Source organism: Peromyscus californicus, unplaced genomic scaffold (genome assembly GCF_007827085.1).
Source record: "Peromyscus californicus insignis strain IS unplaced genomic scaffold, ASM782708v3 Scaffold_15__1_contigs__length_86483966, whole genome shotgun sequence".
NCBI lineage: Eukaryota > Metazoa > Chordata > Mammalia > Rodentia > Cricetidae > Peromyscus > Peromyscus californicus.
Window position 1 is genome coordinate 48,790,184 of NW_026294447.1, and position 26,854 is coordinate 48,817,037.

At 44.4% G+C, this 26,854-nt stretch overlaps 1 protein-coding gene across 1 annotated transcript in view; it reads left to right on the forward strand.

Annotated features, from left to right (window-relative positions):
- The first annotated feature begins 2,100 nt into the window (after positions 1 to 2,100).
- Positions 2,101 to 26,854, forward strand: part of Kcnk13 (potassium two pore domain channel subfamily K member 13) — a 95,374-nt gene continuing 70,620 nt past the window's right edge. Inside the window, exons 1-2 of the mRNA XM_052738760.1 lie at positions 2,101 to 2,768; positions 3,182 to 4,234. Of these exons, the coding sequence (XP_052594720.1) occupies positions 3,901 to 4,234 (334 nt within the window). The 5' untranslated portion in view covers positions 2,101 to 2,768; positions 3,182 to 3,900. The remainder of the gene's footprint in view (positions 2,769 to 3,181; positions 4,235 to 26,854) is intronic.

Consider the following 26,854-nt stretch of genomic DNA (forward strand, 5'->3'; position numbering starts at 1 on the left):
TGTGTGTGTGTGTGTGTGTGTATGTGTGTATGTGTGTGTGTGCAGAGATAGACCTCATTCATGAATGGTCAAAGTACTGCTTCTTCCCAAAACAAGATCACACAGTCCTAATCAAGACAACATAGACTTTTCTGTGTCTATGTTAAAATGTCTCTTTAAAACCACAGTTCTTGGATTTTTAAAATGGAAACAACTTATTACATGCTAAGAAATATTGAAAAAGAGCTAAGTTGGAAACCTTGCATTTCTTGACTTCAAGACCTGTAAATCAATTAAATGATTTTTATTGGCGTAACAGCTAGATAAATAGATAATGGACAAAAGAAAAGACTCCTGAAGTAAATGCATCCCTGTTTTCCTTCTCAATAAGCGGCACTAGAAAAAGGTGGATAGCCTTTTGAACAAAACGAACCTTAAGTCTGATTTGCACAGTAAGGAATAAACTAGATCTACACCACACAGACCAACTATGCAAGCTAGAAGAGAGACAAAACACACAACCTTGAAAGCAGCAATAATTTCTTAATGGGCAAAGGGTATCAAACATTACAGATTGGAGAACTGGACTTTACCAAAACTAAAAACTTTGTTAGAAAACATCTTTAAAACCAAAGGGTATGCCAGAGATGAAAAAATAATATTGCAAAATACACATCTAAGAAAGGGCTGGTATTCTAGATATATAAAACACTAAACCTCAATAATAGGGATCGATTTTTGTGTGTGTGCATGTGTGTGTGTTGTATGTGAATGCACATGTGTGCGTGTGGAAACCAGAGGTCAACGTTGGGTATCTGAGTTGCTCTCTATCATGTTTTTTTTTTTTTTGTGACAGGGGCTCTCACTGAACCTGGAGCTCACTGGAGTGGCTAGTCAGCTCCACCTGTCCCCACCTGCCCAGGAGTGCTGGGATTTCAGACATATGCCACTGTGCTCATCTCTTTATGTATGTGTTGATCTGAACTCCAGTCATCATGCCTGTGTGATGAACACTTTACTGACTGAAGCATCTTCCCAGCCCCAAGACCAATTTTTTAAGTGGGCAAATTATTCCTACCATTTTCAAAGGGATACAAATGTCCAATATACTAGATATCCAGAAAATACAAAACCCCAATGAGAGAAGCTTATGTGCCGGTTATACAGTGGGCTTAAAACTAAAATGGCCAGTACTGCCAAGTGTCTATAAGGATATGGACACTGCATTTTCAGTTAGTAGAGCTACTTTGAAATGATGTCAGGCAGATTCTAACAGAACTAAATGCATCCTTACCTATGATTCAGCACTTCTCTGCTAGGTGTTTGCCCAAAAGATAAGAAACATATCCACAAACCATTGACAGGAATGTCGCTAACAGTTTTATTATTTAAATTGAATTCGTGTTTCCTAACAGTTTTATTTGTGATAATGGAATTTTCTCACATTCCTTGTTTCTGTCACAAAGCATGAATAAAATTATGGCATATCCAAACAATGAAGAATCATTAAAATGATGACTAGGACATATAACATGGATATGCTTCAGAAACACACTTTACACAAGACACATGATTATGGTTCTCATGAGTCCAGAGACCTGAAGAGGCAAAACTGAGTTCTATAAAGGAAAAATAATCCATGGCAGCAAAAATAATCAGACCCATGGTTACCTCTGCAGGAATGTGGGTGAGGATTTGCTGGAAAGATATTTGTGGGAGCTTGGATCAGTTGGCACTTAGATGATGAGGGAGGTAGACCATTGTTTGACCCCCAAAGATGTACATATTTGTCAGAACTCATCTCATGGTACATTTACATGTCATTGTATGCAAATTTTACCACAAAAGCAAAAAATCTGAATACGGAACTCTTAATAATGACCAGCACTGGGTGCAGATGGGGTGAAAGTGTGTGGATGTCTACAACCTTTCAGAACACATCCTAACTGAATGGGTTGATGAATAGAAAGGAACAGATAGATATTATCAAGTCTAGTAAACTGTCACTTATAAATCTAGGTGTTGGTGTGTGGTATTGTGAAATTCATTCAATTTTGATGTACTTGAAATGTTTCTTAAACTAGCAAAGATAATTGGGATACTCACCCCGGGTGCATACTCAGTCGCCTCTAAAGTTCTTCCTCTCCAGGAGACATAATGCAAGATGAATCGCCAGAGTTACTTTCATCAAAATAATTTGCATCTACTCAACAGAACTGCAAGTCTTTCTAGTTCTGTTTCTGGCGAGTATCGTGGGTGGGTCTCCTGGGACCACTCCTTCCATAGGCGGAGAAATTCTATTTAGATCGCTGGTAGCTAAGAATCCATTCCTTCATGCAGATATATTCGCTCCCCTGTGCAGTAGTCAGTGTACTAATGGATAGCCTGCTGGGGACCAGCTGGGGACCAGGTATGTCTAAAGGGCACTCAGCGCCCTCTTCTGGCCCCAGAGGGACCCACGCAGACCATCGAGGCTCTCGACCTTGCTCTTAAGCAACCACTCCAGGGATCTGCACACCCGTCGCTGCTCTGAGGTTGTTGGCCTTCGGAGCTTCTGGCGAGCGCCAGCAGAGACCAGCGCAGGAGACTGGCCCTGGGGCCGAGAGGCGGGCACCGGGGTGGAGTCGCCGAGGGTGGCAGCTGCAGGGCTCCACCTGTTGCAATGTTTGAGCATGCCCCGCAGAGAAAGCAGCACTGAACACGGACCTCTGCTCCCAGCCCCACTGGGCAGGGCAGAGCCTCTTGAGAAGGGGAGCCAGGGACCACGCTGAATCTATTCCACAGAACAGGTGCGTTTTGCGGGGAGAAGGGTGAATGAGACCCGAGCGCGGCGGCGGCTCCTGCGCCTGTTGCAAATTGGGGGTCTCTGGGTGGGTTCACCAGCGGTTCGCTGGAGAGCCTTGCTGCTGGCTTGCATGCTGTAGCCAGGAGCACTGGGCGCAGTGCCCTTGGCTGCGCAAGAACTAAGGAGCTGAGGCAGTCAAGCCCAGGTAGAAGAGATGGAACTCTCTTGGTCGCTGTCCTTGGCCGGTTCTCGGAGAAATGGGCTGGCAGGGCCGGCACGTGGCGACAGAGAACGCTCTGTGAAGGGCCTCGAGGCCAAGAGCGCTCTGGTTAGGGGGAAGTCGAGGAAGGCTGCCTGGGAGGATGCTCCTAACTTCCTTCACAGTTCCAACCTCCCACTCTGCTCTCCTCCCCACAGCGGGCCGCCCTCGTGCTGCCGCGGAGCCTGTGTGCCCGGCGGCGGACATCCGAGCCGGCGGCAGATCTGTCTCTTCGCACTGTCCCTGCGTCCGTGCCTGCCCCAAACCGGTTCCAGCCTCTAAGCCCGGGTGATTCAGGAGGATAAAGGCTCGGAGGAACACTGTCACTAATACGCACCGCAGTTCCATCTGAAGAGGCACGGAAGACAGCAGACACAGCTTGGAAAGCGCTGGTCCAAGGAAGCCGGACCTTGATGCTCAGTTTACCTGCCGGTTCTGTCTGAACCCACGGCCTTTTTCTACGGGATGAGTTCAAGTTCTCTGGAGTTTGCCTTGAAGGCGCGCCACGCCCCCTCCCCAATCTGAGCAGGATCAGGAGGCCGGGTGAGTCCCAGGCGCCCGCACCCTCGTACCGAGTCGAAGCAGACTCTGCGCCCCGACGCTCTGATCTTCAGCCTTAAGGAGAACTCCAGGGCGGACCGGGGAGGCGGCGGGGACAAAGCGGATTCGAAACCACGAGTCCAGGCGGACGTGGGGAGCTAGCGCCAGAGGAACAGCCAGGGCTGCAGCCTGGGGATCCACGCCGCCTGGGGGAGCGCGCAGCGGGCATGGGCGAGCCGGCACGAGGAGCGGGCTAAGGGCCCGTAGAGCCGGATCCTCCCAGGGCGTGGGCACGGGTCCGCGGGCGGTGGCCCTCGCCGGGTTGTCTTGCAGTGCCATGGCTGGCCGCGGTTGCGGCTGTGGCCCGGGCCACATGAATGAGGACAACGCGCGCTTCCTGCTGCTCGCGGGGCTCATCGTGCTCTACCTGCTGGGCGGCGCCGCTGTATTCTCGGCGCTGGAGCTGGCGCACGAGCTGCAGGCCAAGCAGCGCTGGGAAGAACGCCTGGCCAACTTCAGCCGCGGCCACAACCTGAGCCGCGAAGAGCTGCGAGGCTTCCTCCGTCACTACGAGGAAGCCACCAGGGCGGGCATCCGCATGGACAGCGTGCGCCCTCGCTGGGACTTCACCGGCGCCTTCTACTTCGTGGGTACTGTGGTGTCCACCATAGGTAAGTGAGCCGGCTGGTCACTCGATAACTCTGCTTCCTGGGCCCTCGCAGGACCGAGCATCTCAGCCTTGGGGTTCTCCACCTGAGCGCCCGGTGTTGCACCAAGTGAACCCTCTGGGGCTGATCAACAGGTGTGAATGGATCCCAGCTACACCTGAGAACTTATAAAATTGCCCCAGACCTCTGCCCAGACCAGAACCAGCCGCTGTTTGTTAACCAGTCTCCAGGGATTTGAACAGTTCTTAAATTGAGGAAGCGCTTCTGTAGACAGCCGGTCTGGCTTAGGAAACAGGGCTGCGTTTGTGAATTCTGTGTGTTTGTGGAGGGAGGAGGGCTTACACAGAGATAGAAAGCTTGGAACGTTTACTGAGTGTTGACTATGCACAAGCCACTGCTCCAGGGAAACCCCACGATTTCAAACTTACAGGGAGACACTCAGAATTCCAAATTGGAAAGAGGCAGAAGTGTAAAATGGAGCTCAAAGAACCAGGGTAAAGGGAAGAACCAGAGAGAAAGAGACCTTGGGTCTAGCCGGTTTGTGTTCCTATGAATGGAGTTCAGGGACTAAAAGGGTAACCAATGCGTTCTGGAGCATGGCGGCTTGCATCCAGAAGTCCGTAAGCTGGCTGTGCTTGGCCTAGAGGCTCGGGAGGCCTGGTGACTGAGGAGATGGAAGCCGGGATAAGACGTTAGAACTTGCCGAGCGGTGGTGGCGCACGCCTTTAATCTCAGCACTTGGGAGGCAGAGGCAGGCGGATCTCTGTGAGTTCGAGGCCAGCCTGGTCTCCAAAGCGAGTTCCAGGAAAGGTGCAAAGCTACACAGAGAAACCCTGTCTCGAAAAAACCAAAAAAAAAGTTAGAACTTACCAGGAGGCAGCTGAGCCCCTGAGAATTCTGAGAATGGTGTGGCGGGCTGCCGTCAAGTGATACCTTTATTCCCCTGCAGAATGAGGTGGGAACTGAGAGAATATGTGTAGTACACTCCCAGGACTGCTCACTAATGAGTCTGGTTGAGTCATGAGCGGGTTGGAGAAAGTAACTGTACAAGTCCTGGGAAAAGAGGCCTGGGGGGCGGGCTCTGAAAGGCTGGAGGAGGAAAGGAAGTGGCCCAGAAGCCGCCGCAGGAGCTCATGGCAGCAGTGACACACGTGTGTGCCAGACTCTCAGCTGCCAGGGCCCCTGGGCTCTAGGAGGGCTTGCCGGTGGCACAGGTGACAGGTGAGCCACCTTGAGATGTCATGTACACATTCTGCCAGGGGAAAAGGACCCTCACGCAGGAGCCACAGGCCATACTCCTCATTAGCCAAGAAAGACCTCCCAAAATTAGCCAGGAGCCTGTAAGTTCAGCTGTTCTGCAAATGGCAAGGCAGAAAGGACCCGCATGACCAGCAACAACAGCCATACATACTCAAGTGCTTTGTGCTGGATGGTCCCCTTCTAAGTCCATATCATTCTGTCTTTTTTTTTCTCAGAGGTCCACTGTTTGTCCTTTAGAAAGAGGAACGATTTTGGGCTTTTTTCCCTCATGCCTGTGCTTAGAACATCTTTTCCCACCCAGAGCCTGTGAGGCCAGGTTCAGACTCCATCTCCAGGCACAGCAGGAGTTTCTGCTGTGCCTTAAGATGCTTTTCTGTGGGAACAATGGCAGGTGCACCTTAGAGTTCTAGCTGAAGAGCAGTGTGTGGGTGTGGGGAGCAGGAGCTGGGAGCGGCCAGTGAGAGTCTGTGCCCACTCAAGGGAGGGCAAGCGGCTCATTCCTCTGAAACACACCGCCTGAGATCTCCCAGGGAAGCTCAGACCGGCCATTCGGCGAAGTCTGGGATCTCATCCGTCACTCATTTTCTACCTGGAAGTGTTCAGGGTCGAGGCATCGGAGTCCTGTCCAGGGCCAAGTTCTTGCTCTCACTACCCGGCATCCCAGTCCTTTCCCGTGTTCGCCTGAGCCTATTGCGACTCTGATGCCTTCCTTTTATTCATAGAAATTCGGGGGGTTTTCTTTTTAAATTCTAAATTCTAGTCTGTTATCTCTTCCTTTCCACATCCTTCTCTGTGAAGAGGTGGGTTTGATGTGGCTGTAACCCAGATAATTCTTGAGGTCCCGGGTAAAGCAGCTCTTTTCAAGAAGACTGCTCTAATAGCCAAAGTAATGAAAAACTAAATTCAATGTTTCCTTGTCTCTTTAAGGAAACTTAAAACTGTCCTGTTATAACACAAAGAAAATGTCCCTCTTTCTTCTCTTGTGGCTCTGGGACTTCTCATCCCTAAGGTCTTCCCGGACATGAGCCTTCTGCCATTTTGTCCTTTCTGGTCCCCACTTCCTATCTCTTTTTGATCTGTTATCAAAGTTGACATGACCCCTCCTGGTTCTTACTCTCATTTAACGCATTACCTGGAGTCTCCAAAATACAGGACAGCCCTGTGAGGTGACCAGCATCAATCTTGTCCCCTTCAAAGCACAGAGAGAAAGAAGGGAGATGGTGGTTGGTACATGACTTCTTCAGCCTGTGGGATGGACACTGCTTGGTTCAGATGCGGAAGCACCCAGTCCAGCCAATGACAAGAAGGATACCTCCTCCTTTCCCCTGGCACTCTGGTCTCCCCTCCCCACTCCACCACTGTTTTCCCGTTCCCGCCCCTCCCCCCAGCCCCGTTTCCTTCTGAATCACTAGGCAGCTTTCCTGTGCTGTCTCTTCAGCACCCCCATTGCATCCTCCCCCACCCATCCAGAGGGCCATCTTTAGAAGCCTAATTAAGCTCTTGGGGTTCTTGGTCCTGATGTCTGATCACATCTGCTTCTCTTTTATTGATCACCTCTCCTTGGAGGATGGAGGATGGACACTCATAGTTAGTGAGCCAGAGATCAGACCACCACAAGTGACAATGAGTATAACTTGGGATGCAGGGCATGGGGGGGGGGGCAACTGGACCCTGGAGAAAGCGGTCCCACCACAGGCATTCCTAGTCAAACTTTCAAATACCATCATGCTGGCCAGGGAGCTATGAGGACTTGCAGTCCCCAGATGAACTTGAGTCACAGGAGAGAGAATTCTGGGCTTCCTGTCCTTGGGATGGGATGACAGGAAGCCTTTCCTACTTTTGCAACCTCTTGATGCTGCAGGTTACCTGAGTCTAGTTCACGCAGGCAGGATTCTCGGTCACCTTGGAGGGTGACATATTACCTGTTTGCGCACACGCTTCCTCCTGAGATGGGGAGATGGACTTTCTCAGCTCTTCTGAGGATCACACTTTGTCATCCCTCGGCATACACCATTCTGCCTTTTTCCCCTTTAACGTGATGTCCCGTGTGCCTTCTTGAGACTTATGTATGTTTCCACGAATGTGGAGTCACTTACCTGTCCTCCGAGGACTTAACACATCATCTATCTCTGTATATGTTCAACTCTTACAGAACCCCTGTAGTGCTGGCTACACGCTCCTATGAAAACCAGGGGGTCCCGAGGCTCGGGGAGCTTCTGCACTGGGTTGGAAGGTGCTCAGCTGGAGGTGAGGTGGCAAGCTGACACTTAGAACGGTCCCCTCTGCCTTTTCTTCCTTTTGAGGGCTTTTTTTGTAGGAAGAGTTGACCCCCCAGTTAGATACTGCATTCCCTTTCCTCAGTTGTGATGGTTTTTAGATGCCCTAAAATAATAAGTCATAGAGATGGTCTGGCTAGCAGACTCCAGGAAGGTTTGTGATTAACCAGTGTCTGCTAGTACGAGGCAAGGTTGGAGTGAAACTTTCCATGTAGACCAAGACTGACACCTCCCAGCATCAAGCTTCACAGTCCTCACCAACTAAACATTCCTGGTTACCATGATGGTTGACAATGTCTGTCCACTGTCCCCAGCAGATCCCAAAGTCACTTCCTGACCTTTCCTGTTAACTCTTAGCACATTGGTACCCAGGTTTTCTGTGTCTTGGGACTTCCATTAGATTAATAACACAGTAGCATTGAGCCAGCCAACTGACCATTGAAGAACTGGTTTTCAAACTGTTCTGAGGAGTTCATGGAATACTCTATGCTATGTTGAGGTCATTTTTCAAGGCTAAGGGCTCCCTTCCTTTGTGATGGGATGACAGGAAGCTTCTCTCTCTCTCTCTCTCTCTCTCTCTCTCTCTCTCTCTCTCACACACACACACACACACACACACACACACACACACACACACACAGAAGCAAGCATGCATGAGAGAGGGAGAGAGAGAGAGAGTAAGTTAATTGGATGAATGTATGAATGTTTATCTTATTCAACTACCTTCTTACTGACTTGATTTTTTGGTGTAGAAAAAAATACTTATTTGACTGACAGGGTATTTTTCCTAATTCACATCCTTTCCTTGGCTAAGATAAACATCCTCGCCCATTCTCTATGTAGCTGTTTAACTCATTTCAAATGTTATTCAAAAAGATTTGCTTTTTAAAGGTTCTGTGAGGTTGGCGCTATAATTATGCTTTGATTTATTGCTAAAATTATCACATGATGATCTGAGAATGTGCGTGTTGTACAATTCTCTGTTTTCTTCTTTGAACATTTCTTTGTGTCCTGGAGCCCGTATATATCCGAGCCAGTTTTCCACTTGTGTTACAGATTTCTGGAGCTGGAAGGAACATGGAACCTCCCCTCCCCCACCAGCCTTTAATTCCCATAATCACACCACAGACAGCAGTTCCCTGTGTTTCAGGGCATATCAAGTCATCAAATTATTTTTGTCAGTGACTCCATCACTTGCATGACTTTGCTCATCTTCATCGGGGTTAGCTTGGTTCTCCTCTTCAGGCTCTATGTGCTAATGGCCATTTCAAACATCTAAACATGCAACTGAAGTTCTGTGTCACGTGAGCAAATGCTTGTTGACTTTTAAACCATCGCTCTGGTTGTAACCACTGGTAGTTTTTTATTTAAGTAACCACGCAGCATGTTTTTGTACTTGTATTTTTAACTAGCTCTGTATTTTTTCGTGTGTGTGAAAAGTTGGCACATTTACCATCTGGTTCCCTCTCTGTTGTCCTCCTTCATCCTCTCCATCCCTGGTTTTCTTTCTTTCTTTCTTTTATTTTTTTCCGGGACAGGGTTTCTCTGTGTAGTTTTGGTGCCTGTCCTGGATCTCGCTCTGTAGCCCAGGCTGATCTCGAACTCACAGAGATCCGCCTGCCTCTGCCTCCCCAGCGCTGGGATTAAAGGCGTGCGCCACCGCCGCCGGGTTCCCTGTTTTTCTTTCCAGTGCTCATTTCTACTCTGGTAGAGGAGTACTTCTTCTGGTCGTTCTAAGCATAATCAAGACAGAACTCAGCTCCCCGAGGCCAAAAGCCATCTCTCCACCATCCTTCACGTTTGTAAATAAAACTGAGATGCCTTTTCTGGACAGCCCAGAACCCTTTGACCTTGGGTCCAACGCCGCTACCCCCAGCTTCCAGCCTCCCAGTCATTGTCTCACAGTCTTCAGGGAACTCGTTCCCAAACCTTCCAGGTATCTTCGTATCTAATAGCCAAGAGTCCATCCTTTTCTGACTTCTCCTCCTTCTGCTCCTGAGGACCCTCCTCACCATCATCCCTTTCTTTCCCTCTCCCCACCTCCTCTCTTTTCCTCCCTCTTTTCACTGAGCCGTATTCCCAATCCTTCCTTTTCTCTTTATTTTGAGGCACAGTCTTGCTGAGTTGCTCAGGCTGCACTTGAACTAACTCTGTAGCCTAGGCTGACCTTCACCTTGAGGTTTTCCTGCCTTAGCCTCCTGAGTAGCTGGGATTACAGTCTTGTGCCACCAGGCCCAGTTAGGACTTCCCTTCTTTCCTTCCTCCCTTCCTCCCTCCCTTCCCCCTTCCCTTCCATCCTCCTTTCCATCCTCCTTTCCTTCCTTCTTTCCTTCCTCCCTTCCTCCCTCCCTTCCATCCTCCTTTCCATCCTCCTTTCCTTCCTTCCTTTCTCCCTTCCTTCCTTCCTTTCTTCCTCCCTTCCTCCCTTTCTTCTTCCCTTCTTCCCTCCCTCCCTTCCTTCCTTTCTTCCTTCCTTCCTTCCCTTTCTCCCCTCTTTCCTTCCTTTCTTAGTCTTTGAGACAGAACCTTATTCTGTCGTCCAGGCTCTTGGAACTTACTATGTGGTCCAGGCTAGCCTCAAACTCACAGCAATTATCCTGCTCAGTCTTTCAAGTGCTGGGACTGCAGGCATGCACACCCAGGCCCAGCAAGAACTTGCCTTTCTCCACAGCTCCATCTTGCCTCCAGTTCCTTCCTTGTGCCTCCACAGCTGTGGGCCTCACTGGTCTTTTACTCCGCATCACTGGGTCTGTCTTCGAACTTGCTTCTGCTTTCAAATGGGAAGGAGAGGCAAGAAAATGAGCCTTTCTGAGAGTCACTCTTCCTGTGCAGTCTGGAAATAATGCCCCGCTTAGCACCGAGTGCCGTGAGAGAGAAAGACTTCCTCCTGTGCGCCTGCTGCTTCTGTACCTGAGCCTGGGACCTCTGCGGTGCTTACACCCGCACTGGCGCCTCGGCCTTCCTTCAGGGCGGGGGTTGCTGCCTCCATGGCTTGCAGTCCCTTCCCATTTGTAATTAGAAAGGACAGAACATGACAAGGAGAGCACTTTCCCGTGGCACTGGGTCGCCTGCAGGGGAAAAGTTGCTAACAGCAGTGACAGAGGCACACTGAAACGTGCTCTTTCACACAAGAAGTGCCAAGGCCCATGCCCAGAGCTGGACAACAGTCCCAGGAGGGCACCAGCCTGGCAGCATTTCATTCCCCACAGCATCACCAACACTTCCAATGTTCGTCTTCTTCGCTCCCACATGATTGAAAGGGAATATTACTTTAGATTTGATTGGCATTCCGTAACGACAGGTAATGTGGAGTAACATTTTGCTCCTTCAGTGACCTTCAGTATAGTCTTTTTTTTTTTTTTTTTTTTTTTTTTTTTTGGTTTTTCGAGACAGGGTTTCTCTGTGTAGCTTTGCGCCTTTCCTGGGACAGTATAGTCTTTGTGTGTGCGTATAATGAGACGGGGCTTTGCTGTGTAGTCCAGGCTAGCCATGAGCTCACAATTCGTCTGCCTCGTCTCCCATGCCCTGGGGTTAGATGTGTGGATCACCACACCTAGCCCCATGGATACTTTCTGAAAGAAGCATCCATTCACATCCCTTGCCTGTTTTCAGTTGAGTTGTCTGTTCTTTTACTAGAAACTGTTTTAAGTGTTACATGTGTTTTAGAGGCAAGGCTCATCAAACAGAGCCTATAGGTGAATTGTCTTTTCTCTCACTTCATGGTGTCCCTAGAAACACAAAAGTTTTAAACTGTGCTAAAGGCTAATTCATTTATTTTATCTTTAAAAACATTTTTCCTTTATTATTTTTATTTTATGTGTACGAGCTTCTTATGTCTGCGCACCACCTGCTTGCAGTGCCTGTGGAGTCCATAAGGGGGAGCTAGATACCCTCAGAAGTGGAGTAATTAGTGGGTGCTAGGAATCAAACCTGGGTCCTCTGGAAGAGCAGTCTTAACGGAAAGCCATCTTTGCAGCCCCCCCACCCCTTTTCCTTTTGTTGTGTATGCTTTTAATGTTGGATAAGAAGCCATTGTCTAATTCAAGTCATGAAGAATTGCGCCTGTTTTCTTCTAGTGATTTGTAGTTTGCTCCTGCCTGCAGGTTGCTGGCCCATTCTGAGTTAATACTTTCATTCGGCATGAGATGTGAACATCCGCGAGTGGAAGTTCAGGTGTCCCAGTAGCATTTGTTGGAAAGACTGCCCCCCACCCCCAACACACACACAGAATTGTTTTGGTACCTCTGTCAGAAATCGGTTGACCACAGATGCGAGGGTGGATTCTTGGACTGTGTTCTATTCTGTCAATGTGTAGGTCTCTCTTTACACCAGTGCCTTAGGTATGGAGACTTTGTAACTACAAAGTCAGGAAGCGTGAGTTCTCCAACTTGTTCTTCTTTTTCAAGACTATTCTTAGCTTTTCTTGGTTCCTTAAACATCCATGAGAATTATGAGATCACCTTGTTCCTTCCTGCAGAGAAAAAAATCTGTGTTAAGTATGTAGGCTAGCTTGGGAATATTACCTCCCATTCAGCAATGTGACGTTTTCCAGTCTGTGACCATGAGCTGCCTCCCTCTTTATTAGATCTTTTTTTTTTTTTTTAACAGTGTTTTGTAGTTTTCAGGGTGTGAGTTTTACACTTTCTTGGTTAATTTCTTTGCAAGTATTTTATCCTTAATAACATCCCTTTCTTAATTTCCTTTGGACTTACTTTAAATGAGATGGATAGGAGCAGAACTGACTGGCCTTTGCATCAGTTTGGTCTCAAACCCTGTGATCTTGCGATACTCATGTATTTATTCTATTCACATTTAGTGGTTTCCTCAGGGTCTCCTATATTGGAGATTGTAGAATTTTGAATAGATATAGTTTTAATTATCTCTTTCCAGTCTGAAAATTTTACATCTTTAATTTCATGCCTGACTAGAGTCTTGAGCACAGCATTCTTGGGCAGGAATGGTGAGAACAGACATCTTACCTCATCCTGCTCTTGAGAGGAAAGCCTCTATTTCTTACCATTGACTTATGGGTTCTAGAGCCTTCCAGGGGGTGCCAGGCTTCCTTTCCACTCTATTTCATCTTGAAACCATAAAAGGAGTTGGTGTTTAGTTGAACTATTGTGATTCTTCCTTTTATGCTATGAGTATAATGTATCACATTAGCAACTTCTGAGCCATCATAGCAGCATTGGGTTCCCACAATAAATGCCACTTGTTCAGGCTGTAAACGCCTTTTTCTATGATGGGGCATTTGGTCTGCTGATACTTTATAGAGGATTTTTGCATCTCTAGCCAAAGAGAGACACATTTCTTTTCTTGTGATGTGTGTGTCTTATCTTGGTATCTGGATAATACTAATAGAGTGAGTTGAGAAGTGTTTTTCCTATTGTTCTAGCTTCCTGAGGTCATGTGAATTCCACAGCCAGAGAATCAATGTCCAATAATTTCCAATTACTTGTCACTATAATAGCTCTCTAAGTCACATTTTAATTGTGATTATAAATATATATGAAAGTACTACTCATTTTTTTATGTTTAGACATGACTGTTCTTTTTTATGACTTTAAATTTTTCTTTAAAACATTTAAATATAACATTTTATATCAACAAAACAAAAAGAAAAGAAAGGGAAAGAAAGTACACACACACACACACACACACACACACACACACACACACTCACACACAACTGAAAACAAAACATGGAGTCTGTTTTATGTTGACAAACTATGCCTGGGCACGGTTGGCCTGCCCTAGAGTGTGGTTGATATACCCAGTGTCACTTCATTGGAGAAAACGGATTTTCTTTCCTTTCTCAGCAGGTACCAGTCACAAAGAGATTCTTAGTTAGAGTTGGACTTTGTGTCCACTTTCCCTTCCCAGTGCTGAGATTCTGTCTGGTTTGAACCTGTGCAGGTCTTACACATGCTGTCATGATCACTGTGAGCTCATATATGCAGCAGTCCTGTGGTAGCTGGAAGATGCTCTTTCCTTGGAGTTATCCACCACTTCTGGGTCTTAGAATTTTTCTGCCTTCTCTTCAAGAAAGATCGCTGAGCCTTGAGGGGAAGGATTTGATGAAGACATCCCATTTAGGGCTAAGTGCTCCAAAGTCTCTCAGTCTCTGTACACTGTGCAGTTGTGTGTCTCTGTGTGAGTTCCCATCTTCCTCATGAAGCCTCTCTGATGAGGGATGAGTGAGACACCGATCTATAGATAGAGCAGCATATCTGTAGGAGGTAGCTTATTGCTGTGTTCCTTTAGCAGAAAAAATAGGAGTAGGTTTTCTCCGTAGGCCCATGACCTATCTAGTCTCAGGTTCTTGGCCGCTTTGCCATGTATAGGTTCCACCTCAAGGAGTGGGCCTTAGATTTAAAAAACAAACAAAAAAGGCTGGCTGGTTACTCCCATAACGTTTGTGCCATTATTGTGCCAGCATATCTTGCAGACAGGTCTCTGTCTAGGTCAAAGAGTTTATAGCTGGATGATATCGATGATTACTTTTCTCTGTATGTAGTGTGAAAAGTACCTGTTAGCACCGTGAATGCTAGTCAATAGGGCGAAACTTCTAGTTGGGCACCAGCTAGATTTCTCCTTGTTTGATGACTTAAATAAGCAATGTCTTGCCGGGCGGTGGTGGTGCACACCTTTAATCCCAGCACTTGGGAGGCAGAGCCAGGTGGATCTCTGTGAGTTCGAGGCCAGCCTGGTCTACAGAGCGAGATCCAGGACAGGCACCAAAACTACAACAGAGAAACCCTGTCTTGAAAAAAACAAAACAACAACAACAACAACAACAAAAAAGCAATGTTTTTGGCAATATGGTCTTACCATCAGGTGATTGAGAGTAACCAATAGCCTTGGCAATAGCCTATGGTGTCTGAGAGGGTTTATGGAACCCCATTAGCCGTGACTCAACAAGATGTAACCCATTCCTGGTACTGAAGGTTTTACTTGGTGGTGTAAGATATCTAGTTGGGGCATTGTCTCCCTCATTACATGGTGACTCCATTTAAATTCCTCTCATATATGTATATTTTTTAGGAAGCTTCTGCAGTTGTAGGTTTCCATATGGCTTTTCAAAAGGCCTTTATTATTAGTTGTCCTCCTCATATTCCCTCTTTTACCCCCCTCTCCCTCCCCATTCAGTCCTCCTTAACACTATACTCTTATTTCCCCTTCCTTGGATTATCTCCTCCTCCTCCCTGGTCCCTTACAAGCTCCCTAAGTCTGAAATTATTCAGGTTGAAATACACATATCTGAAGCTTAAATGCCAAAATCCACATATAAGAGAAAACATACAGTATTTGTCTTTAGGATCTGGGTTACCTCACTCAGGATGGTTGTTTCTAGCTCCATCCACTTACCTGCAAAATTTATAATTTCATTTTTCTTAATAGCTGAACAATATTCCATTGTGTAAATGTACCACATCTTTAGTATCCATTCACTAGTTGATTGATATACATGTAGGTTGTTTCGAATTGCTGGCTATTAAGAATAGAGCAGCGATGAATGTAGATTAGCAAGTGTCTCTGTAGTAAGATGTTGATTCTTTTGGGTATGTGCCTAAGAGTTTTAAAGCAGGATCTTGTGGTAGATCTACTTCCGGCCTTTTTGAGGAAGCACCACACTGTTTTCCATAGTGGCTGGACAAGTTTGCATGCTCACCAGCAACGAATCTGTGTTCCCTTCATCCCTGCTAGCATGTGCTGTCATTTTTTATACTGATCTTAGTCATTCTTATGGGGTAAGATGAAATCTCAAAGTAATTTTCATTGCATTTCCTTGATGACTAAGGATATTGAACATTTTTCAGTATTTCTCAATCATTTGTGTTTCATCTTTTGAGAATTCTGTGTAGCTCTATATCCCATTTTTAATTGGGTTGTTTTCTTGATGTTCAGGGTTTTTTTCCAGTTCTTTATATATTCTAATTGTTGTTGTTTTGGTTCTTTTGTTGTTTGTTTGTTTTTGTTGAGACAGAGTTTCTCTGTGTAGCCCTGGCTGTCCTGGAACTTGCTTTATAGACCAGGTCAGCCTCAAATTCACATAGATCTACCTACCTCTGCCTCCCAAGTGCTGGGATTAAAGGCTTGCACCATCACTGGCTCTTTATGTATTCTAGATAATAGCCCTCTGTCAGATACAGAGTCGGTAAAGAGATTTTTCCGCTCTTTAGGCTGCTGGTTTATTCAAATGACAGTGTGCTTTGTGGTACAGAAGTTTTCAGCTTCACGAGATCTCATTTATTAATTGTTGGTGTTAGCACCCGTGTTAACAGTGTCCTGTTCAGAAAGTCCTTCCCTGTGTGTGCCAATGAGTCCAAGCCTACTCCCTACTTTCTCTTCTGTCAGGTTCAAGGTATCTGGTCTTACATTGAAGTCTTTGATTTATCTGGAGTTGAGTTTTGTGAAGGATGATGGACATGGATCTATTCTTATTCTTCTACATGAAGACAGTTTGACCAGTACCATTTGTTGAAGATGCTGTCTTTCCTCCAGCGTGTATCTTTGGCTTCTGTATTAAAAAAAAAAAAAAGGTGTCTATAAATGTGTAGAATTATATCTGGCTCTTTGATTCTATTCTATTGATCAATGTGTCTGTTTTATTTCAATACTATGCTGTTTTTATTATAATAGCTCTTTAATACAACTTGAAATCTAGGACGGGGATAACTCTAGCAGTTCTTTTCTTATTCAGGAATTATTCAGGATAGTGTTGACTATCCTGAATAGTTTTTGTGTTTCCATACGAAATTGAAGATTGTTTTTCAAATTTTGTAAAAAAAAAAAAAATTTGATGGGAATTGTGCTGAATCTGTAGATTACCTTTGGTAGAATGGACATTTTCACTACAGTAATAACTACCAATTCACAAGCATGGGAAATCATTCCATCTTCTGGTGTCTTCTCCAATTTCTTTCTTCAATGTCTTAAGTTTTTTTTTTTTAACTATACAAGTCTTTCACTTGCTTAGTTAGAGTTATTCCAAGTTGTTGTTGTTGCTGTCATTGTTAGGCTGTTGTGAAAGGTACTATTTCCTTGATTTATTTCTCAGAATATGTATCATTTATATAAAGGAAGACTAACAATTTTTGTGTTTTAGTGTTGTGTGTTAATTCTGCTACTTGGCTAAAGGTGTTTATCAGCTGCAGAAGTTTCCTGATGGAGTCTGTAGGAACTTTTATATATAAAATCATATCATCTGTAAATAAGAATACTTTGACTTCTTCCTTTCATATGTGAATCTCCTTGATATTCCTCAGTTGTCTTATTGTTCTAGCTGAGACTTCAAGTACTATATTAAATAAGTATGGAGAGAATGGACATCCTCGTCTTGTTCCTGGTTTTAGAAGAATTTGGATTTCTCTGTATTTAAAGTGATGTTGACTGTGGGCTTGCCTTTGTTATGTTGAGGTGTGCCCCTTGTATTCCTAGTCTCTCCAGAACTTTTACCATGAAGGATGTTGGATTTTGTCAAAAAACATTTTCTGCATCTAATGAGATGATCGTATGTTCTTTGTATTTCAGTCTGTTTTTGTCATGGATTGCATTTATTGATTTACATATATTAAACCATCCTTGCATCTCTGGGATGAAGCCAATTTGATCATGGTACATGATCTTTTGTATGTGTTCTTGAATTCAGTTTGCTAGTATTTTATTGTGAATTTGTGCATCTGTGTTCATAAGGAATACTGGCTGTAATTTTTTTCCGTGGGTCTTTGTATGGCTTTAGTATCAGGATAACAGTGGCTTCATACAAAGAATTAAGCAGTGTTCCTTCAGTTTATATTGTGTGGAACAATTTGGAAGTCTGGCAGAATTCTGTACTAAATCCAACTGTTCCTGAGCTTCCCCCTGCCCCCCACATACAAACCTTGGGTTGAGAGATTTTTTTTTTAAATTACTGTTTCTATTTTACTAGAGGTTATAGGTTTGTTTAAATTTTTATTTCATTTTGATTTAACTTTGGTGCATCATATATATCAAGAAATTCATTCATTTCTCTTAGGTTTTCAAGTTTGGTGGCATACAGCTTTTTAAAATATTTCCTTATGATTATCTCAAATTCCTCAGTTTCTGTTGTAATGTCTCCCTTTTCATTTCTAATTTATCAATTTGGATATTCTCTCCATGTCTTTCAGTTAATTTGGCTAAAGATTTGTCTATCTTGTTGATTCAAAGAACCAACTCTTCATTTCATTGATCCTTTGTATTGTTTTTTGTTTGTTCATTTATTTCTTTTATTGATTTCAGCTCTGAGTTTATTTCTTCCCATCTATGCTTTTTTGGGTGTTATTTCTTCTTGTTTTTCTAGAGCTCTCCAGTGTATTGTTATTTATATGAGATTTCTCCAGATTTGGGTTTTTATGTTTTGTTTTGTTTTTTAATGTAGGCACTTAGTGCTGTAAACTTGCCTCATAGAACATCGTTCACTGTGTCCAATAGGTTTGGATATGTTGTGTTTTCACTTTCATTCAATTCTAAAAATGTTTAAATTTCCTTCTTTATTTCTGTCTGAATTTTCATTCAGTAGTGAACTGTTCAGTGTCTATGGGTTTGTGTACTTTATGCTGTTTCTATTGTTGTTGATACCCAGCATTTTTTAATCCTTGATGGTCAGACAGGAGACAGAGTGTTATTATTTCAATTTTTTTGTATCTGTTGAGATGTTCTTTGTGTCTTAATATGTGGTCAATTTGGGAGAAAGTTCCATGGACTCCTGAGAAAAACAGTGTGTTTTTTAGTGTTGGGATGGAATGTTCTGCAGATGGCTGTTAGGTCCATTTGATTAATGTCATTCTTTAACTCCAGTATTTCTCACTCAGTTTTTTTCTGGATGACCTGTCTATTGGGAGAATATAGACTGAAGTCACCACTCTCACTGTGTTAGGGTTAATATGTAGTTTAATAGTAGCAGTGTTTCTTTTATGAACTTAGGTGCCCTCGTATTGGGTACATAGATGTTTAGGACTGTAACATCCTCTTGGTGGATTTCTCCTTTAATGGGTATGTAGTGCCCTTGATTAGTACCTCTTGATTAGCTTTAGTTGGAAGTCTCTTTTTTCAGATATTAAAAAATCTGCACATGCTTGCTTCTTGTTTCCATTTGCTTGGAATATCTTTTCCGTTCTTTAACCCTAAGGTAATTTCTATCCTTGTTGGTAATGCGTGTTCCTTTGATGCAGCAAAAAGATGGGTCTTGTTTTCTAATTCAGTCTATTAGTCTGTGCCTTTAAATTGGAGAATTGAGACCATCAGTATCGAGAGGTGTTAATGAGCAGCGTTTATTAATTTGTGTTTTTTCTTTGTCATTGTGTATGTGTGTGTTGCCCCCATTTGACTGTTCTGGGATTATTTCTTGTGTCCTCTTGAGTACCATTAAACTTCTCTTCAGACTGAAGTTTTCCTTCTAATTGCAGAGATGGATTTTTTAGCATAAATTGCCTCAACTTGTTTTTATTGTGAAACGTTTGTCTTTCTCTATTGTGATGGATAGTTTTGCTGGGTATCGTAGTCTGGACTGGCGTCTGTGGTCTTTTAGAGTTTGTAGAACATTCATCCAAGTCCTTCTGGCTTTCAAAGGCTCCACTGAAAAGTCAGGTTGACCTGTCTTTTTATGTCATTTCATCTTTCTCCCTTGCAGCTTTTAATATCCTTTCTTTATTCTGTACATTTAATTTTTGATTATTATATGTCATAGGGAGTTTTATTTCTGGTCTCTCTATTTGGTGTTCTGTATGCCTCTTGGACTTTGATGAGCATCTCTTTCTCTTTAGATTGGGGAAATTTCCTTCTATGATTCTGTTAAAAAAATATTTTCTGTGCTTTTGACCCGAGTATCTTCTCTTTCCTATATCCCTATTCATAGGTTTGGTCTTTTCATAGTGTCCCAGATTTCCTGGATGTTTTATGCCTTGAATTTTTATGTTTACAATTCCTTTGACTGAGCTATTCATTTCTTCTACCTTGTTTTCAAGACCTGAAATTCCCGCTTTCCCATCTTTTGGTGAGGCTTGCCTCTGAGATTTTGTTTGACATTCTGAGCTTTTCATTTCCAGTTTTATTTCAGTTTGGGTTTTCTTTAGTGAGGTTATTTCTTTGTTAAATTCTGCTTTCATGTCTTGAATTGTTTTATTTCACTCAGATGTTTGTGTTTTCACAATCCTTATTAAGACATCTATTCATATCTTCTTTAAGGTCTTTAAAATACTCATAATTGCTATTCTTAAGTCCTTATCCTGTACTTCAGCTAAGTTGCCTTTCTTGAGGCCTCATACAGTAGGGTTGCTGGTTTCTGGAGGAGGCATATTATCTTAATTGTTCATGTTTGTGGTTTTTCCCTGGAATCTAGGCATCTTAAATGATAACATTTGAAGTGTTCCTTGGTCTAGACATGTGGTCTCATCTTTGTTGGGTGAGTGTTCCATTCTTTCACTGTTGTTACCCACTTTGGTTCCTAGCCAGGCATGGTAGACCCCTGGTAGAGAGCTGTTCTATTCCCAGCTAAGTGGTGGGTATGGAGCCCCTGATAGAGAGGTGTTCTGTGGCTCATCAGGGAGTCACAAAAGAATGGAGATGGGCTAGAAGAAAAGGCTGAGAAGAGCTGTGAGGAATATCTGGGGACCCTGGGTCACCAAGTGGCCTAGTCTCAAGCAAATGGCGGTAGACTGGGAGAAGGATGTCAGGGCGTGAGCTGCAACAGGACTGAGGTTGAGTCTGGAGAGACTGGACTGGAAGACAAGAAGGAGGATGAAGGTCCCCTTCTTGAATCTCAGCCTGGCACGGCAGCTGTGGGTCGCTGAGAGAGAGGTCCTGCACATCAGCAGAGTCACAAAGGACTGGAGATTGGCTAAAAGGAAAGGCTGAAAAGGGGCTACTGGAGAGACCCTGGGTCTCCACCAAGAGCCTGAGTCTCTAGGGAATGGAGGAGGGACTCCTGTTGGCAGGCTATAGCAGGATTAAGGTAAGTCAGAGGTACTGTTCTCTTAATGAATTTGCAAGAGTCTTATTCTTGCAACCAACATGTACTGTATTCTTGCTCTTCCTTGGGAGTGTAGCAAGCAGTCTGTATGCACAGTCCTCCATCCTCGGGCTGAGGTTGTAGCTCAGGTGAATGAGTGATCAAGCCCTGGGCTCAATTCCCACCACCACATTAAACTGGGCATGGCAGCATATACTTGTCATCCCAGTACCTGTGAGGTAGAAGCAGGAAGATCAGAAGTTCAAGGTCATCCTCAACTCCACAGAGTTTAAGACTGGCCTAGGCTACGTGAAGCCTTAAAAGGTTCAAAATGAATCCTTCATCCTGTGACTGAAGACTATTATTGCCCCCATTGTGTGAGAAAACTGGAGCATAATTGTTAGATAAGTTATCCTAAGTCACACGGCTAGTAAGTGGTGGTGCTGTGATTCAAACCGCGTTCAGCCCTAATTGAAATAGAGCATGGTAGTCAGGCCCCAAGACTGTCAAAGTTCTAGTGGAAATGGACATAAACCAAGGCCCTAGTCCTTTGTGTTTTCCATCACTATATTTGCATTTGATATTCTAGAAGAATTATTTTTTTGAGATAGAGTCTTGCTGTGCAGCCCAGACTAGCCTTCAGACAATCTCCTGCTTTAGCCTCCCAAGTGCTGGGATTATAGGCATGTGCCTTGACACCCAACTAGGATAAAAATGTCTGGTTATCCCACACGGGAGTTTCTCCCTGCTTGTCTCCCATAACCAGCACCCACTTCATGTCAAATATAAAGTTCTTTTGGTTCAGTTGGATTCTATTCAGGTCCCACTATGTGATCTGCTTAACTCTAGGGCTCTTCGTTTAAAGATAGGGTTCAAAGCATGTGTGACTTTGGATGGGACTATCATCCCTCTCTTTGTGGTTGCTAGCCTCTGCCCAGCTTCTAGCATGTGTCATTTTGTCATTGCTAGAAATCACAGATCTGTTCCACTCACTTTACAGCTATGTCAGGAACTTCGTCATTCAGGCTCACCACCACTTGAAGCTCATGGAAGTTATTAGACTCGGCCTGTCTCCCTGTGTCTTAACAATGAGGCACATATAATGTGATGCCTATTTGTCCCATAGTTTTGGAACTATGCCTTCAGATGGTGGCTCAGTTCATCCTGGGCTCTTATTTGCTTAAAATTAAAACCCATTCTGACAGATAGGTCTGCCCTGGTTGCCCGAGGCTCTTTGTAACAGAAGTAGGAATCGAAACCTGGACTGAGTTGGACTGTGTATGAAGAGGAAGAGGGAAACAGCCACGCCACCATGGCTGTGTGCGTGGTTACTGAAGGGTGTTTATTGCCTGAAACAGTTGGGAAGGCATTGGGATGTGCCTGTTTCTCAACTGAGTCAACATACCCTTCTTTTCTGATGGCTCCTATGTCTCTCTAGACTCTTGCAAAGTCTGGAGGTCACCGTTGGTGTGTAAGTGGCTACATCCTTCAGAGAAGTGGTGAAATGTGCCACTCACATGTGCTATGACTACAGAGAACTCTCTAGAGTGCAGGAGACCAAAAGGCACCCTTGGGACTTTGCCTTTCATTGTCAGCTAGTGATGGGGTCCCTCCAACCACCCCCTGTCCTGTGGCTCTAGTAACACAGGCACTCTTTGTTGCAAATCCTGATTTGGGAATGTACCATTCTTCTCTGTGGTTATTTAACATTACTTCTTGTTTTATGTTTAAAATAGTAATTATAACCAACAGGCTGTAGGCCAAAGACCATTTGCGTTATTTGGCTCACTGATGTTAAAAAAAATGACAAATATTTAAAAACTATCTCAAAGGAAAATTGAGTAAGACTGATGCAAGCACTTGCCTGTTCTTATGGTGTAAATATTCCAAGAGTGAAGCCACTGATGGCAGATGATAGATCAGAGAGAAATGAGCAACATCACTCTCAGGAGCCTCAGTGTTTGGGAAAAGTTGACTATGTACTTGTAGATGTAACCAACTGTCTTATTAAATGAGAAACACAGAACCAATGCAAAGAAGAAAGCCAAGAGATCAGAGCTAAGAGCCTTACCTGTCTGCTGCAGCTAGTCTCTTCAGCCAAGAGAGACCTACTTCCTGTGTGTTTGTCTTTATATAGACTTTCTGTTCTGCCTTCTCATTGGTTGTAAACCCAACCACATGACCGCCTCATCACTGCCTCTTTGTACAGACCTCCAGATCTTCTATGGTTGGTATTGAGATTAAAGGCGTGTATCTCCAATGCTGGCTGTATCCTTGAACACACAGAGATCTACCTAGTTCTGCCTACCAAGTGCTGGGATTAAAGGCGTGCGCCACAAATGTCCAGCTCTGCTTTGGCTTGCTATTAGCTCTGACCCCCAGGCAACTTTATTTATTAACATACAAATTAAATCACATTTCAGTACAAATAAAATATCAACATATGTACTAAACTTCTTTTAAAATATCAATTCCAGATCAAAAACCAGACTTCCAATTTCTCTTAGGAAAATGGGAAATCGCGCTCACATTTGCACAATTTAGCCACTCAAGAGGGACCATGGATGCTCCCTTTGAGCAACTCGCTGCGTCCCATGGTCCTGCCCATGGCTGAGTGGCACCTGCCATTCATCACTGTGTTTGGCTTCTTTCTTGTCTCTTGGTTTAAGTTGCAAGTTTGAGATCAAGAAAACAAGTGACCTCATTGCCTGACATTGGATCAAAAACTCAGGTAAGCGTTGCCCAATGAGCCTCCCACATGATATCGTTTCTAATTGCTTCCAGTTTAATCATGGGGCAGCCAGGGTTCTCCTGGTAAGATGCGTGGAGATTTTGCTCCACTCTGGTTGGTTTCCTTCTGGTCATCCAAATCAGTAGGCACAAGTGCTTTTTCTACTTAGGGTATTTAATTAATGAGTCTCATCCAGAATATCGTGAACTCTGTGGCAGGCTAAAGATTTCCCTGTAGGGAAATTAAGACCCGCCAACTGGAAGGAGTGAAAGTGACAAGTTCAAGGGAAACTCAGCATAGTCATTAAGGCTGCATCAAGTCCTGTACAGTGAGCAGATGACAGATCATGGCGGAAGGAAAACAACATCTCTGACGTCTCCTTGGACAGTGTCCATGTTGATTTTGGAAGATGCTCAAGTGTCTGGGAGGAAGACTGATCTCTATCCTGAAATGTAGACTGCCCAGAGATGTCAACATCATGCAGGAATGGACCATGAATATCACTATCATCCTTGATGAGTACTGAGGGATCCATAAGGTATTAGACTTTTAGATGGCCTGTTCTTAATGAGGTGGAATACTTCCACAGAAGATCTAGGGATGAGGGGTTTGGAACAAGGTCTGTTGGTATGTGTGGGGACTCCCCAGGATACTGGAAGAGCTGAGCTGCATCTCCCTACCACCAGTACAGTATGACTTCTCCAGTGAATCTTTTCCTTTGACAGTCAGAGAATACAGTAATGGGATCACAGTGGTTGCTCAGCTGAACTTCAACAAGCAAAGCAAATGTGAGGTCCCTTTTCTTAATAATAAAGCTGAGTCTATGTCTTATCATCAATCAGAGGCAACATCAGAGTAGAGAGGGTTGATTACCTTGCTTCCTTTTCCTGCTTCTTAACCAATGTCTCGTCTCAAATCAACTGATGGGACTTACCCACCCACCTCCCTTTGTGTGTGCACCATGGCACCAAGAGATGTAGCCAACACCTGAGGACAAAATGCTTCATCATTAAGGACTTTTGTCGGGGAGGGTTTACAGTTTGTCTAGAAATTCGTACGTTTTTAACCTACCCATTTTAGAAAAAGTGCTTAAATGAATTGTGTGTTACCTCATGTCCTCAACCTTAAAGCCCTGAGGATGTTTGGGGCTCCTCATTATGCACAGGGAAGTATGTGTATGAGAGGCGGAGGAATGTGATCACTACGTGTTACCATAGAGGAACAACCGTGGTCAGCATTATTTGTCCCCACATTGATCTCTGGTCTCTAGAGTCCTTCCTTTTCTCAGATGTCCCTCTACACTCAGACCAAGGGGACATCTCAAGATCTTCTAGGAAACATTTCAGAAGTGGTAACTGTCTGGGCTATTTGATTGGAGCATTTGATCAGTAGGTCTTCAATAGGGCTTTGGTAGCTCTATTTAAAACAAATACTAAGGGGATGGATGAGATGGCAAAGTGGTTAAAACAGTGGTCTGGCAAGAATGTGGACCAGAGTTAGGATTCTCCAGAACCCATGTGTGTGTGCGCGTGCGTGCGTGCGTGTGTGTGTGTGTGTGTGTGTGTGTGTGTGTGTGTGTGTGTACTGCTGAGTGGACATAATAGCCTACCTCTAATCCTAGCCAAGGAAAGTGGAGACAAGGGATCCTCAGAGCAAGCTGGCTAGCTAGACTAACCATATCAATGAGCTCTGGGTTTGATTGAGAGACTCTGTCTCATTGAATAAGGAAGAAGAGTTATTGAAGATGATTCTTGACATCAGTCTCTAGCCTCTATATGTGTGCAAACCCACACGCATGTGCCCACATACATGGTAACACACACACACACACACACACACACACACACACACACACACACACACACACAGAGGAAGAAAAGAAAAGAGAAGAAAAGAAAAAGACCAAAACTTCCTTAGCCAACTGTGTTTTTCTCTTCCTTTAGAGTGAGCATCATAGCCAGTCAATCAGCTGGGTTGGCTTTTTGTTTTTGTTTTTGTTTTTGTTTTGGAGGGGGCGGGGTGGAGATGCTACCGTATTAGTCTTAGATGTATTTAAATGAGATTCTCAAAAGAGTTGCTTCTTCCAACAAATTGGAGGACTGCTTCAGATAGTGAGACACCTAGATTCTTCACTGGCCTTGTAAAACTAAGGCTTTGTGACATAGCATTCTCCTGTAAGTTTAGGAAGAGTTGTATTGTCAGGAAATGATGCCGTTCTCTGTATTACCTTTGTCAGGGCCCCTTTGCTTGCAAGTTTTAGGCGCTCACTTGAATTGGCTTAATTCATGAAATGCACTTTAAGGCCACAGAGTCATTCATGGAACTGGGGGAGGGGGGGAGCGCCGGTGAGCCTCACAGGAATCCTAAACCAGGTAGAAACCCAGCAGAAATCAGCAGCCAGGGTTTGCAGCCTCTTTCCTTTGCTCTCTGTTCACGCCGGCACCATTTTATCTCTTCATTTTGACTTCGGCTTCCTGTTGCTCCTCATGCTGGAGGGATGATGGCCACTCCTCAGGCACTGAGTTTTATCTCCTCAGTTGAAACAACCAACAATAATTGCCTACTGTCTCTTAGTCCCAAATCTACATTCCTGGGAGGATCCGATGAGCAAATATGTGTCAGTTGTTTATCCTTGTCTAATCAGGTGACTCCTGGGGGGTTGGATCAAACTAATCAACGTGCCTGCCGAGGCTAAGGACTGTGGGTAAAAACAGGGCCACACCCCAAAACTTCTATGTTGTACCTCTTAGTACAACCCTTATACCTGTCCTGAATACCTAGACACTTCTCTCCCAGTAAAACCAATCATTTATCAATAGCCACAAGTTCCACATCCCCAGTGAAGAAGATTCCAATTGCTATTGAGTTGCACCATGAAGGCTCATGGATCCTGAATATGAATGTCCATTACCTACAACCCCTCAGACTCTGTTCTACCACAGAAATACCTACACATCTATGTTTACTGGTACCACCATTCATAGTAGCTGAATCCACCTAGATGTCCATCAACAGGTAACTAGGCAATGAAAATGTGGTATGCATACATAATAAAACTTTATTTAGCTGTAATGAAAAATGAAATTGCCAGAAAGGTGGGTAGATCTGCAAGGTATTGTGTTAGGCAAGGTGGTCTAGACTCAGAAGACAGTAACCCGTTCTCTCTCTCTCTCTCTCTCTCTCTCTCTCTCTCTCTCTCTCTCTCTCTCTCTCTCTCTCTCTCTCTCTCTCTCTCTCATATGTAGACCTTAGCTTTCGGTGTGTGTGTACAGGTGTGGTTCTGAGTGTGAGTAGAGGCTATGAAAGGGGGTGAGGGACCACAAGAGGGGCAAAAGAGGAGTTGAGGGAGGGGGGAAGCAATAGAACACGTATGACATGAAAACAGA